At 43.1% G+C, this 15,282-nt stretch overlaps 1 protein-coding gene across 5 annotated transcripts in view; it reads left to right on the forward strand.

Moving 5' to 3' along the window:
• SCN3A (sodium voltage-gated channel alpha subunit 3) overlaps nt 1–15,282 on the forward strand; it is a 117,696-nt gene that overhangs the window by 56,958 nt on the left and 45,456 nt on the right. For 2 of the 5 annotated variants that reach the window (XM_070070740.1, XM_051848557.2), the window contains exons 13-15: nt 2,016–2,363; nt 3,383–3,515; nt 4,628–4,866. In XM_070070740.1, coding sequence (XP_069926841.1) covers nt 2,016–2,363; nt 3,383–3,515; nt 4,628–4,866 — 720 coding nt within the window. Of the gene's footprint in view, nt 1–2,015; nt 2,364–3,382; nt 3,516–4,627; nt 4,867–15,282 lie in introns of those variants that run through there. The other 3 variants (XM_051848559.2, XM_051848562.2, XM_051848564.2) reach the window with 3 other exon arrangements.

Raw genomic sequence — 15,282 nt, forward strand, 5'->3', positions numbered from 1 at the left:
TTGTAGTCCTGAAGGTTCACAATCCAAAAGCAGATGATGCCCATCTGACTTACCCTTGGTAATCATTTTCTTGCTGCTAGTGTCCTACGGTGGCAAAGGCAATCACACAACAAGAAACAGAGCGTATGTATGTCTAGCTATATCCATCTCTATCTCTCCTCTTATAAAACCACCAAGATTCAATATCGGGGATTCCACTTTAGTAACTTAATCCAATCTAATCACTCACCCAAAGACTTCATATCTAAAACCCATAATTAGATTAACAGTGGATTAACATTCTGCCCTCTTAATGCCTTTAACATAAAAGTTGTGGGACTAAACTGCTAAGACCGTAGGAGCAAATATTTCAACCCTGCAAGGAGGACGAGGAGTTTAGGGGCATGGCACTGCTTGGCCTCTGGTGAGGGCTTTGTGCTGCTTCAACTTGTGGCAGAAATTGCAAGGCCAAGGGGACACATGCAGCAGAAAGAATAGTGGCCCAAAATCCAGCAACAGTTGAAACTTTCTCACAAGACAAACTAATTCATTCATGAGGGCCCTGCCTGCATGATGAAAACAGATCCCAGTAAGGCCTCATCCCCAGCACAATGTTCCAATACAAGAATTTTGGGACACACGTTCAAAACGTAACATCTACCAACTGAATCATAATTTCCAAAAGATAGTACTTAAACTGGATATCTTTAACACTTACAGCGATCCATAGAAATCTCTGAAGTTTCAGAACACTAGCTCTGAATATAGCCAATTTTATATTAATCATTTAAATTGAGTCTGAAGAGGTAAAAATCATTAGCATTCTTTATAAATGAAGGTGAACCAATGTTTTCATTGGACCTAATCTCTTGATCATGTGTTTGCATTACCATGGCTATGAGAGGTAAGAAAGTAAATAAGGGACCAAACAGAGGGAGCAAGGGTAAATGTTAATGAGTATATGATCAGGGGAGTAAAAAAAGCATCCTACAGACTGAATAGGGATGATTTTGAAAACTATTCCAAGCGTAAACTAGGCACCAAATTATTTGATGCTTCTAGTTTAAAATCCATTCAGAAATCAAAGAAAGCTTCAGGCTAAATATCCATTTCCTGGTACTAGAAAATAGTTTACTTGATTTATATGTGAATATCTGTAATAAGAAAAACAGTTGTGAGTCACCTTGTTCTTCTTAATATTATTACAGTGAAATCAGAAGAATAAGCTATTTTCTACATCAACCTCTTTGGAAAAGTCATGTTATATATCTTTCTTTTTAAGCTACTTTCAAATTTTAAATAAGAATAGTAATTTATGGCATAGTTTAGAAATCCTCTATGTTGTTTTTGCTATGATATATAATCTCTCAAATAAAGTATATCATTTTTTGCCATTTGAGAAAATGTTAGAAAATTTGGAAGACAGAATCATAGGTAAGTTTTGTGATTTTTATTTCCATAAAGATAGAGACAAACAGGTTCAAAGAAAAGGTAATCTTATTTTGCAGTCCAAAAGGAGACAGCAGAGACAGTTTTTGCTAAAAATACTATAATTTTACAGAAGTAAACTATTTGATATGAATAGTTTAAATGTGAGCCAGTATTTTCACCTAAACCCAAACCTCCAAAGTGCATGCTTTTCAGATCTTATCATTGAGAGGTGGAAGCCACCTGCTATTTGTTCAGCATCCACTCCAACCAAGAAGAATCTTTTATCGTCTGCAGCCTCCGGTCTTCACCTAAAGCATTGTGATATTGCAGACCACCCACAATTCCAGAGTGACAATTAAATGAAGTGGCCAGATACTCCGACACTCTCTAGATTACATATCAGGATTTTTTGTCAGAACACTCTTTAATTTGCATTATAGTACTCAATAAAAATATCCATTGTTCTCCATAAACTTGATTGCCTACATTTAAAAGCAACATGATTTTAACCTCAAAGCAAACCATTTCTGCGACACTGAGTTGATTAAATAATTGTGTCCCCTCCTCTCCTCACTCTGGCTCTTTTCTGCCTTGCTTTCCCTCAGTCTCTGTTGAGTATCCGTGGATCCTTGTTTTCCCCAAGACGCAACAGCAAAACGAGCATTTTCAGCTTCAGAGGTCGGGCAAAGGATGTGGGATCTGAAAATGACTTTGCTGATGATGAGCACAGCACCTTTGAAGACAGCGAGAGCAGGAGAGACTCACTGTTTGTGCCACACAGACATGGAGAGCGACGCAACAGTAACGTTAGTCAGGCCAGTATGTCATCCAGGATGGTGCCAGGGCTTCCAGCAAATGGGAAGATGCACAGCACTGTGGATTGCAATGGTGTGGTTTCCTTGGTGGGTGGACCGTCAGCTCTAACGTCACCTACTGGACAACTTCAGCCAGAGGTGATAATAGATAAGCTAGCTACTACTGACATTATATACCAGTTTGAAATAATCAAAGCCTGGGCAGTTTAGCCCTGTTGCACCCTTCTTCTTTCCAAAGTTCTTAAAAATAATACAGGACCAATCTAACAATAAATAATAGAATCTTGGAACCAATAGAATTTTATAGGACTAGATGCTTTCAAATGCTTTGAGTTAAAAGAGTCCAATTTTGGAGTCTGGGATGAAACACATATCTGCATATTCAGGAGACATACAGACACAAAATAATGAGTCTTTTGACAATCAAATCTTGGTTATAGATGTATAGTCACCCAGAATTATATAATTATCTATTCATAGTCCTGAATTTCATATTCTAAAAATCAAATATCATATGACCAACATGTTTATAATGATTAATTTTCAAACAACTGTCAGTGTTATGATTGACTCTACTGTACTCTGTTGATATTAGAAAATGACTCAAGAATATAATGCGCTGATTTGTTATAGGATGGCATATGGAAATAATTTTAAAATCTCAGGAAAGCACACACATTTCATTGTACATCTGTGTTTGTGCATGGAAAAAATTGGCCCATATATGTCAATACTGTAAATATAGCCTCAAAGAAAATAATTCACCCTTGAAACTATATAATCATCACATTTACTTTGGGGGAAGATTGATCTTGGTTATTAGTTATTGATATAAGCTGAAAATATAAGTTATATTTGAATTAAATAATAAATTAGCATGCATGTAAAATCTTCCCTGAAAATTTTGACAGTTTAATTAAAATATTTCTGTAACATAATTGCCTTACATGACTGTATCCAGCCAGTGAATTCTTGTTACAGGGTAACACATATGACCATTTAACAAAAAGATGACAACCTTAAAGTCAGTATTTGTTATTACATGTAAATTGTTACCCAGAAAAATTGCATGTAGCATGATTTTCCAAAGAAATGCTATGTGACATTGTATCATTCATTGAAAAGGGTGGTTTGAGCCATCAGTATTTGATTTGCAGGGCACCACCACTGAAACAGATGTGAGAAAGCGAAGGCTAAGTTCTTACCAGATTTCGATGGAGATGCTAGAGGATTCCTCTGGAAGGCAAAGAGCCATGAGCATCGCCAGCATCCTGACCAACACAATGGAGGGTAAGATGCAGACCATGGGAGAGTCAGTATTCTGTGGACTGGGTGCTTTATGCAACTATTCCTTCTTTGCGTAGAGGGGTTTATATCTATCAGGATCAAAACTGTATGATAGACATAATTAGGTGATAATTTAAGTACATTTTGATCACAATTATTATAAAAACTAATATCAGACTTATTCTTTTTCACTGGATTCTGTATCCTGTCTGTAGAGTGGTATTATACCACTAAAGCCAACAGTAAATTATTAATACATGAGGCTAAAATTCTTAAAAGACATGAGTAGATCACAGAAGTAGATTTGAGTCTGCGTTTAAGGCCATTCTCATTATGGTCCAGATCAGTGTTGATGTGGAGACCATCAAAGGAGAGGATGAGTCACACATCTTAATAATGGTCATAGCTTTAGACAGTGTTCTTTAAAAGATATTTTTCAAAAAATATTCTTGCTAGGCTGGCGCCATGGCTCACTTGGGTAATCCTCCACCTGCGGCGCCGGTACCCTGGGTCTAGTTCCGGTTAGGGCGCCGGATTCTGTCCTGGTTGCTCCTCTTCCAGTCCAGCTCTCTGCAGTGCCCCGGGAAGGCAGTGGAGGATGGCCCAAGTGCTTGGCTCCTGCACCCGCATGGGAGACCAAGAGGAAGCCCCTGGCTACTGGCTTCGGATCAGCACAGCGCCGGCAGTAGCAGCCTTTTGGGGGGTGAACCAGCAGAAGGAAGACCTTTCTCTCCGTCTCTCTCTCTCTCACTGTCTAACTCTGCCTGTCAAAAAAAAATTATTGCTTAATAAATTTAAAATTTTTACAAAGCTTGTTTAAAAATAGTGTTTAGATAAAGAGAACACAGTATTTTAATCAGTTATTACTCAGTTATTTTGAAGCAAAAGATTCAGTTCAAAATGTCTATTTATTTAGACAAAGTTCATCTGTATAATATTTTAATGAGCATTTGATGAAAATATTTAATGGAATTACCTTCTCAAGTTTGTTAGGTAAATATGAACTTTCTAACCTCAAGTCTAAGCATTACTTTTATCAAATAATGTGTAATCCCCTAGCAATAATAATTCATTTTGATATTATTTGCTATTCTCTCACTTTATCGTCTTGCTAGAACTTGAAGAATCTAGACAGAAATGTCCACCATGCTGGTATAGATTTGCCAATGTGTTCTTAATCTGGGACTGCTGTGAAGCATGGTTAAAAGTAAAGCGTCTTGTGAATTTAATTGTTATGGATCCCTTTGTTGATCTTGCCATCACTATTTGCATCGTCTTAAATACCCTCTTCATGGCCATGGAACATTACCCCATGACGGATCAATTCAGTAGTGTGCTGGCTGTGGGAAACCTGGTAAGTTCATTGGAGGCTTACTTATTTCCTTTGGCAGGGATGGGAAGAGACAGACCAAAGAGAAAAATTTGTTTGCTGTGTTAAACTAAAAAATTACATCCTCTTTAGTCATAGGAAAATATCTAAAGGGGCATTTCCAGGAAATCTCAGAGACACTGTCTAAAACCCAGTGCTTATTGTGTAGGCCAGCACCTGTGCTGATCAATAACCATGTCTTACCAGTCGTAAACATTACAGTCATTCTTGCTAGAAATGTAGGTCCAGAGAAACCATGGAATCTAAAAATGATTCCACAAGTTTTACATAGCCTCTGAGGAAGCCATTTTTGTTGGAGGGATGGCCCAAGGAATTATTTCTGTAAAAATGGAGGGGAAGATTGGAATAATTGCTCAAGCTGAATTGCCTAATAAAATTCTTCAGTGATATCCCTAAAGAGAAAAAAAAAGTGTTGATAAAAATACATTGTAATTTAGCCCTGCTTTTGGTTTGAATGACTTGAGCATGCATCTGTGTTTGTCTGTGCTTATGTACATTTCCTCCTTAATCTATACAGAAATGTTGAAATCGATGAAAAGGGAAGTCTGTAGTAACCTCCAGGCTAGGGTCAATTTTCCTTAGATTAACCTTCATAATACCACATAGCCTTTCCTTATGACAATTACTATTGCATATAATTCAGCACATTAATTTTAGTCATTAATGAGTGCATCTTTTAAAAGACAATGATAGAGTCTTAGTGATTATGTCTGTTTTGCTCCAATATAACCTTAGTATCTGACACATAGAAATGTTTCAAATAAGAGTATATTGGATAAATGAGTTCATATTATAGTCTTACGCCTGGAGTACATCTTTGTTCTCATGATTGTAAAAATGGATGCCGTTTGTCTTATTAGTTTTTAAAAGTGATCATAGTGTTCTCTTATTAAAAGAATCTAATTGGGAGTTTTAGGTTCAGGAACTTTGTGATTGTCAAATGTGTTTTAGTTTTTTTTTTTTCTTTTTCTTTGAAAGATTTATTTTATTTATTTGAAGGCAGAGTTAGAGAGAGAGAGAGCGAGAAAGAAAGTGAGAGAGGGAGGGAGAGACAGAGAAAGGAGTTCGGGGTTCACTCCCTGAATGGCTGCAATGTCCAGGGCTGAGCCAGACCAAGGCCAGGAGCCAAGACTTCCTCTTGGTCTCCCACATGGATACAGGAGCCCAATTCATTTTGGGCTGCTTTTCCTCTGCTGCTTTCCCAGGCACATTAACAGGGAGGTGGATTGGAAGTGGAGTTGCTGGCAGCTGCAGCAGGCACCCTTATAGGATGCTGGCACTGCTGGTGGTGGCTTAACAAGCTATGCCACAATGCAGACCCCCAAATGTGTTTTTAGAAACACTATCTCTTGCCTCAAGCATGAAATTTATTATTCATAAAAGTTTTGCATTTAGGAATCTCCATTTTTTAAACAGTGTCATTGTATGTCCAGGGTTTAGGGCCCAGGACAAGCAGATCCAGATTCCAACACGTCAGAGAAAAACTCAGAGCCGTTGTGGGTATATATCTATTTTACTCACAATGACAGTGAGAAATGCACAAGAAACAGCTGCTAACCCCTGATGGTGGCGGAGCCACAAGAGAGATATGCCTTTGTGTCTGTGGCAGCAGTTGGATAGACATACAGAGACACCTACACACATCCACATAACAGCTGCATCTGTCGGTCCACTATACATCCAAAAGCATCCACCAGTTGCTGCAACTTACCGTGCCCCCAATTGCTTATATGTGCTTACAGACAATAATACCCCAGAGCCAAACAATTGTATAAGACGGCTATAGGCAGCCAGCCAAGCAGGTGGACCTGTTGGTTACCATGACACCAGTTACCATAGAGACACCCAGATAAGGGGACAAGGGCATTCAGGCATGGGAACGTGCTAACTTCACCTTTACAAATTCATCTTCTCAACAGTCATTAATGAAAATGGAACCTCTAAAGACCATGGTCCAAAAGTTTTTAACTATGTGGCTTTTCCAAGTTATTTAACTTCTTTGAGTCTCATATCTCTAATGAGTGGAATACCTTCCTCACTTGATTGTGAGTGAAGTGCCTCACCCATAAAAATGTTAGTTGCTTTCTTCTCTCTGATTCCACTCCAAGGGTTATCAACCTGATAATTTACATAGGTTATTGATCTAGACCTTCTTTTTCAGTAACTCCAATAAGCTTGGGGGTCAGGGCAGCCTGACTCTTGAAATGCAAAGGCAAGGTGAACTACTAAACCATGGAAAAAGTAATGCTGCAACTGGTCTTCAGGAACAGCTCTCAATCAAAAGCTTAGACGTAGACCAAACATTCACCATGCCTTTGTCTCTAGGTCAAGAAACATTTAGCCATAGATCATTGATTTAAAATCTTATAACCTCTGTACCAAAAACAAACAAAAAAGCTAGATCTGTTTTTGAGTTTCATTCAAAGACTCACAATAGGATTTTGTTTGGCATAGTGTGGGTAGATGCTCACCTCTGCTTCAATCAGCCTTAGCAGGGGTGAGAATCATATGAAAGCATTGAAATCCTGAGATACCATGAAGGTGTAGGAGCAATTCTCTATGGAAGAGGAAAGGGGAATACTTGGAAGATAATTGCATAAATATACACCTGTCGCTCCCCCTCTTCGTGGAGGAGCAACACAGGACCCTGCACTGTTCTTTCGTCTGCTCGGCCCTTCCCGGGTTTGCTGCTGGTTCTTCCCGGGTTGGCTACCGTCCCTTCCACCTCCGTGGAAGGGCAGTTCCCCCTGGCCGCATTCCCCACTTCCGCAGGGGAGCGGCACACCGCCGGCCGGCTCTCTGGGGGGCTGCACGGGTTCCCTTAGATGTTCCCCATAGATGTTCCTGGTGCATGCCGTCTCTCTCCTCCTTTATAGTCCTTCTCCGCCAATCCCAACTCGGCTGCCCACACGCCGAGTACGCTGCTCTCCTCCAATCAGGAGCAAGTCCTACAGTCTATCAGTTGAACTGGAGGCAGCTGTGCGGAAGCTGTTTACTTCTCTCCCAACGCCACATTGTGGGAGAGCAGATGCATAGAATAAGTCTTAATTCGAGTAACTTAGTCTAGTCCGGATTGCTCCCCACAGATCCCCCTTTCTTTTTATTTTTTGGCGTTGATACGCGCCTGTCTTCGGTGTCCCACGGCACACACTCTGCTCTACTTGCTAGCGTTGCCACAGGCTCTTACAAGTCCTATCAATCAGGAAAACCGAATCCGGGTCCTCTCTTCGCCATTGTGAGGAGGTTTTTAGGCGCTGATGCGTGCCTGTGTTCGGTGCCCTGCAGCGCATGCTCTACTCTGCTAGAACTGCCTGCAGGTGTTTACAAAACCTATCAGGCAAACCGAATCCAAGCCTTCTCATTGCCGTATTGTGGGGGAGACTTATTAGTGTTGGTTCGTGCCTATCTTCGGTGACCTGCAGCTCATACTCTGGTCGAGCTTTGCTGGCGCTTACCGCCTTAAATCAGGCAGACCGAATCCAAGCCTCCTAATTGTTGCATTGTGGGGAAGCTTTACTGATGTTAATTCGTGCTTGTCTTCGATGACCTGCGGCTAGCCGCCCAGGTGCTCATCGCCTCACTAATCGGGCAGACCGAATCCAAGCCTTCTAATTGGCATGTTGAGGGGAGGCCTTATTTTTCTCTATTTCTCTATCTCCGGGCATTCCTACCTCTCCCATTTCACTTCTATCTTCCAGCATTCCTATTTCTCTCACTTTGCTTCTAAACTTCTGTTTCTCTTATCCCTGCGGCTTTCCGGCACCTCGCCCCGCCGGCGGGTTCCCGGCTCTGCGCCGCTTCAGCCCGCGCGCCTCTCTCATCTGCGCAGCTTCCCGGCTTTGCGCGGCTCGGGTTCGCGCGCTCCGCGGTCTCCACGCTTAACCCTTTCGCGTCTGAACCACGGCCTACGCCAGCGTTCCCTATCTATTCACGCCCCGTGCTCTCTCTGCACGCGGCGGCTTCCGCGAGTAACACAGCGTAGCTTGCGTCTCCGCCACTAGGATTCAATCTAAGTTCCCCGGGCTAGCCTGGCGAATTCAACCCAGCGTACGTCTCCGCCCCACGATTTGGCTTCCCGTCCTTTGCTCCCCGGGCTAATCAGACGGATCCCAATCTGGCTTACGTCTCAGCTTCTGGTTTCAACTTTTCGCCCCCTATTCCCGGGCTAACTTGAGAACCCCAAAGTGGCTTCCGTTTCCGCCTCGGCCTGCCCCCCGCGGCTTCAATTTCCCTAACATTTTTCTCTACCCGGTATGTTTCCCCAAGCTTTCCTCCAACGATATTCCTCCCTCATTTCTCCTGGCCTCTCCCCACAGTCCGCGTCCGAGTCTGTTTGTTCTAGCTTTCACTTTCGCTTTCGACCTTAGAGATTTCTCCCAGCTTCCCCCCGTAGTCCGTATCTGAGTCTATGCCTAGGCTTTCACTAGCTTCTTCCGGCACCCTTTTCGTCCGGCTTTTCCCTAGGCTGTTTGCTAGTCTCTCTCTCCGGTAATTTCCCAGTTCTTCCCGTTTCTTCCCTCCTAAGTTTCCTATCCGTCCTAGGTTTCCTATCCAAGTCAGGTTTCCTATCCGAGTTAGGTTTCCTATCCGAGTCACGGCACCATTATGTCGCTCCCCCTCTTCGTGGAGGAGCAACACAGGACCCTGCACTGTTCTTTCGTCTGCTCGGCCCTTCCCGGGTTTGCTGCTGGTTCTTCCCGGGTTGGCTACCGTCCCTTCCACCTCCGTGGAAGGGCAGTTCCCCCTGGCCGCATTCCCCACTTCCGCAGGGGAGCGGCACACCGCCGGCCGGCTCTCTGGGGGGCTGCACGGGTTCCCTTAGATGTTCCCCATAGATGTTCCTGGTGCATGCCGTCTCTCTCCTCCTTTATAGTCCTTCTCCGCCAATCCCAACTCGGCTGCCCACACGCCGAGTACGCTGCTCTCCTCCAATCAGGAGCAAGTCCTACAGTTTATTGGTTGAACTGGAGGCAGCTGGGTAGAAGCTGTTTTCTCCTCTCCCAGCGCCATATTGTAGGAGAGCAGATGCATAGAATAAGTCTTAATTCCAGTAACTTAGTCTAGTCCGAGCTGCTCCCCACAGAGGAGAGCAGATGCATAGAATAAGTCTTAATTCCAGTAACTTAGTCTAGTCCGAGCTGCTCCCCACAGATCCCCCTTTCTTTTTATTTTTTTGGCGTTGATACGCGCCTGTCTTCGGTGTCCCGCAGCACACACTCTGCTCTGCTGCTAGAGTTGCCCACAGGCTCTTACAAGTCCTATCAATCAGGAAAACCGAATCCGGGTCCTCTCTTCGCCATGTTGTGAGGAGGTTTTTAGGCGCTGATGCGTGCCTGTGTTCGGTGCCCTGCAGCGCATGCTCTGCTCTGCCTGCAGGGGACTTACAAGACCTATCAGGCAAACCGAATCCAAGCCTTCTCATTGCCGTATTGTGGGGGAGACTTATTAGTGTTGGTTCGTGCCTATCTTCGGTGACCTGCAGCTCATACTCTGGTCGAGCTGCTTGCTGGCGCTTACCGCCTTAATCAGGCAGACCGAATCCAAGCCTTCTAATTGCGGTATTGTGGGGAAGCCTTACTGATGTTAATTCGTGCCTGTCTTCGGTGACCTGCGGCGCATAAGCTGCTAGCCGCCCATGTGCTCATCGCCTCACTTAATCAGGCAGACCGAATCCAAGCTCTCACATTGCAGTGTTGTAGGGAGGCCTTTCTATTTCTCTATTTCTCTATCTCCGGGCATTCCTATTTCTCCCATTTTACTTCTATCTTCCAGCATTCCTATTTCTCTTTTACTTCTAAACTTCTGTTTCTCTTATCCCCGCAGCTTCCCGCTGCCCGCCCCGAGGCTGCTTCTCGGCGGCTTCCCGGCTGAGCCGCTTCAGCCCGCGCTTCTCCGATCTGCGCGGCTTCCTGGCGCCTCGCCCCGCGGCAGCTTCACGGCTCTGCGCGGCTTCCCGGCGCCTCGCCCCGCCGGCGGGTTCCCGGCTCTGCGCGCACGCTCCGCGGTCTCCACGCACTTCGCGCCCGCACCACGGCCTCGCGCCAACGCCCCGTGCTCTCTCTGCACGCGGCGGCTTTCGCGAATGTTTCCGCCACCACCGGCATTCAGTCCAAGTTCCCCGGACTAACCTGGCGAATCCTGGCGGCCCACGTCTCTGCCTCTGGTTCCAGATCTTCGCCTCTTGCTCCCCGGGGTGACTTGAAGAATTCCAAGATGGCTTGGCCTGCACTCGCGGCTTCATCCTCCCTAACATTTTTCTCTACCCGGTGTGTTTCCCTAAGTTTTCTTCCAACAATATTCCTCTCATTTCTCCTGGCTTCTCCCCACAGTCCGTATCCGAGTCCAAGCCTCTTCCAGGTTTCACTTTCGCTTTCAGTCTCCTAGCTTCCCCGCCATAGTCCGCATCCGAGTCTATGAAAGCTTTCACTTTCGCTTTCAATCCTAACTTCTTTCCCACAGTCCATATCCAAGTCTATGCCTAGGCTTTCAATAGCTTCTTCCGGCACCTTTCTCGTCCGGCTTTCCCCTAGGCTCTTCGCTAGTCTCTCTCTCCGGTAATTTTCCACTTCTTCCCGTTTCTTCCCTCCTAGGTTTCCTATCCGTCCTAGGTTTCCTATCCGTCCTAGGTTTCATATCCGAGTCACGGCACCATTATGTCGCTCCCCCTCTTCGTGGAGGAACGACACTAAACCCTGCGCTGTTCTTTCGTCTGCTCGGCCCTCCCCGGGTTTGCTGCTGGTTCTTCCCGGGTTGGCTACTATCCCTTCCACCTCCGTGGAAGGGCAGTTCCCCCTGGCCACATTCCCCACTTCCGCAGGGGAGCGGCACACCGCCGGCCGGCTCTCTGGGGGGCTGCACAGGTGTTCCTTCAGATGTTCCCCTTAGATGTTCCTGGTGCATGCCGTCTCTCTCCTCCTTTATAGTCCTCCTCCGCCAATCCTAACTCGGCTGCCCACACGCCGAGTACGCTGCTCTCCAATCAGGAGCAAGTCCTACAGTTTATTGGTTGAACTGGAGGCAGCTGGGTAGAAGCTGTTTTCTCCTCTCCCAGCGCCATATTGTAGGAGAGCAGATGCATAGAATAAGTCTTAATTCCAGTAACTTAGTCTAGTCCGAGCTGCTCCCCACAGAGGAGAGCAGATGCATAGAATAAGTCTTAATTCCAGTAACTTAGTCTAGTCCGAGCTGCTCCCCACATACACCCAAATAAATGACCTCAACTTCTCTGCCTTATTGAACTTGGTAGAATACCCACAATAGTCTTAATCTTTGAAACCTGTCATGTGACTTCTTTTCTCCTAATTGATCCTTTGATCTTTCCAATAACTCTGCCTCCTCTCTTTGAACTTCTTTTATGTCTTAAGGCTGCTTTTCACTGAATGATTTCATATACTTAGCAACTCTAAGAATTACGTACTCTAGTGCTGTAAGTTGTGTCCCAGTACTTTCTCTCCCACCAATACAGATCATTGCTCAAGGATTACTTTAAATATAATATGTGCACAGCGGGGAGCTCATCTTTCCCACAGTTTATGGAAGTTCCCATTAATCTCTCTGCGATTCCATGTTATGTCTAGTAGTGGCCTTCTAGCTTCAAAAACAGAGATATTGTAGTCATTTTTACTTACCTTATTTCTTATACACAAATATAAAAACCCATTGTCATTATCAACCTCATCAGAACAGTCTTGTCACCATACCATACAAATGTTTATGTATTTATATATATAGGAAGCTATTTCCATGTTCACTGTTCTTTTCATTCCCATCTAGAAAACTCGGACTCAGTTCATCTCGATTCTTCATATTCTTCAAGTACAACTCTAATCTCATCTCCTGTAACATGACACTCAGCCTGTGTTGAACAGCTTTGTCTTAATTCCCTAATGTGTCTGTGAATCATAGTTGAATATTGAATGTTTTCCTAATGTATGAACCTTGGTTTTTAAATCTATCATAAATTCCATGATGGCAGAGGACATGTCTCACTTTATGGTTGTATCCCCAATATTGTTTATAAATAGTCACCTAATAAAATCACCCACTGATTGTTTCCACTCAAAAGTGCTGTTTCAGGTGGCATTTTTTTTTTTTTAAAGTAAATAACCTGGTTTAACATCAGTTGCCAGTACTAATAATATAGGTTCTGGAAAAGTACAATAAACAGTCCAAATCTGTTTTCTATTATTGAAGTGAGTATAATAATACTCATCTCCCAGAATGGTTGTGAAGGTCAAATGAGATAATACAAAAACACATTACACTGTGCCCAGCATCTAGCATGTGCTCAATAAACAGTTTCCTTCCTCTTAAATATATGCAGTTAACCTCTTAGACCTTTCTTTGAAATATTGATGAAAATATTTTTGCTCTAGCTCTTGTATTTTTCCCAGGATATTGGACAGTTAGGGAAATTGAACAGGTGAAGAAAGATTTTGGAAATTTGTCAGAAAACATCAGGAAATTGAGGTTTTCATAGAATTCCAATGTTGAAGCCATTGGGAATGGTTCTACAGGATAAAAGAGCTTGGGAGTATAGGATGATTAAGCAGCAGAGCACTAGATGAAAACACCAAATCTGGTCCTAGTCCAAGTGTTCATGCTGAATCTCTAGGTGTTTCTGAAAATGTCAGTCATATCCTTGAGTCTCTTTTCTCAACAAATGTGTAAACAATGACTCCATCAGACTTGATTATAGTTCTCAGACCTATGACTTTGGTAGGACAATAATGAGGTAGGCAGATAGGAGGAGAGATGGATGGATCGTTTGTGATAGAACGATCAGCAAGTTCAGGTCACTGTGTGGGAAACAAGGCTCATTGTGATAGAGAGTGTAGATAATGTGTCGACAGGAATAGGAGAATACCTAACCTATCTCTATTGGCTGAAACTTCTGTATTATAATTGATAATAGCATCATGTCTATAAAGCATTGCATGGATTACAAAGCAACTTTTCACATACTATTGGATACCCATAACAACCCTTATAATAAATATTTCTATAGATGAAAAATAATACATGCATATAAATTGTATATGTATGGAGAGGGAGAATTTCTTTTGGGTAATTAGCTGTTTTATACATTGTAGCTGGTTGTATGTTATATTTATATGGAGTTTTTAGTTTTATCATTAAAATAACAATTTCTGTGGACTGGTTTATTGGTAATTGGGTGATTACATATTCACTTAATAGATGAGAACAGGATGAGCTTGAATTGGTAACAAAAGAATGTAAATAGTTGTGTCATTTTCAATCTTACCATAAATCAGTGTGTCCCTTTTGTATTCTGTTTCTACAGTACATAAAATTATATTCCTTCCCTGTTGGTTGGTTGGTTTGATTAAATCTGAGTATCAAGAGACCTTAAGGTCTAATCCTTCTTAAGACCTTAAGGCTAATCCTCCGCCTGCGGCTCCTGTTGGGGCGCCAGATTCTGTCCCGGTTGCCCCTCTTCCAGTCCAGCTCTCTGCTGTGGCCCAGGAGTGCAGTGGAGGATGGCCCAAGTCCTTGGGCCCTACACCCCATGGGAGACCAGGAGAAGCACCTGGCTCCTGGCTTCAGATCAGCATGATGAGCCGGCCGCAGCGCGCCGGCTGCGGCGGCCATTGGAGGGTGAACCAACAGAAAAGGAAGACCTTTCTCTCTGTCTCTCTCTCTCTCACTGTCCACTCTGCCTGTCAAAACAAAACAAAACAAAACAAAAAAAAAAAAAAGAGAGAGAGAGACCTTAAATCTCTGCTGAGTTTCTCTAAGATGTCCTGTGTTTTTCTGAAATTGTTTTGTCTTTCTTTTTATTTATTTACTTGAGAAAGGGAGAGAGATAAAGCCTGCTTCCCTAGCCGGTTGTTCACTTCCCAAATGCCCACAACATCCAGTGCTAGCTGGGGCCAAACCTAAGAGCTGAGGATGCAGTCCAAGTCTCCCATGTGGGTACCATACATTTTTAAATACAGGAGGCCTATTTATTTCAAAAGGGTTGAAAACATCGCCTTATTTTCCTACAGAAAATGTAGGAAAAGCTATTTGTAGATCATTTGGATGTTTCTAGCTCACATTACCTAATATCTTTCTATCTCATGGTGCCTATTTCAAATAGTAGTAACTTCTGAAAGTTTTAGGTAAGAAATAAAATTTGCCTAACTTAGAACTTATTTTGCATTCACCAGGGAAACTAACTACTTTTTAAAAAAATCCCATGGTGTCATTCTATTAGATGAAAGCAATTATTTTTCAGTGTGTAGTCCACCATATGTCTGTATTTTCATTCTATATGCTTCCTTAAAGTGCATATTATTTCTACCTCAATGAGTGCATGAATAACTGCAATTAAGCTATTTTCTCTGGGATCTTTCTGTGATTGGGAAAATGAGATGT

The sequence above is a fragment of the Oryctolagus cuniculus genome, chromosome 3, assembly GCF_964237555.1.
Source record: "Oryctolagus cuniculus chromosome 3, mOryCun1.1, whole genome shotgun sequence".
NCBI lineage: Eukaryota > Metazoa > Chordata > Mammalia > Lagomorpha > Leporidae > Oryctolagus > Oryctolagus cuniculus.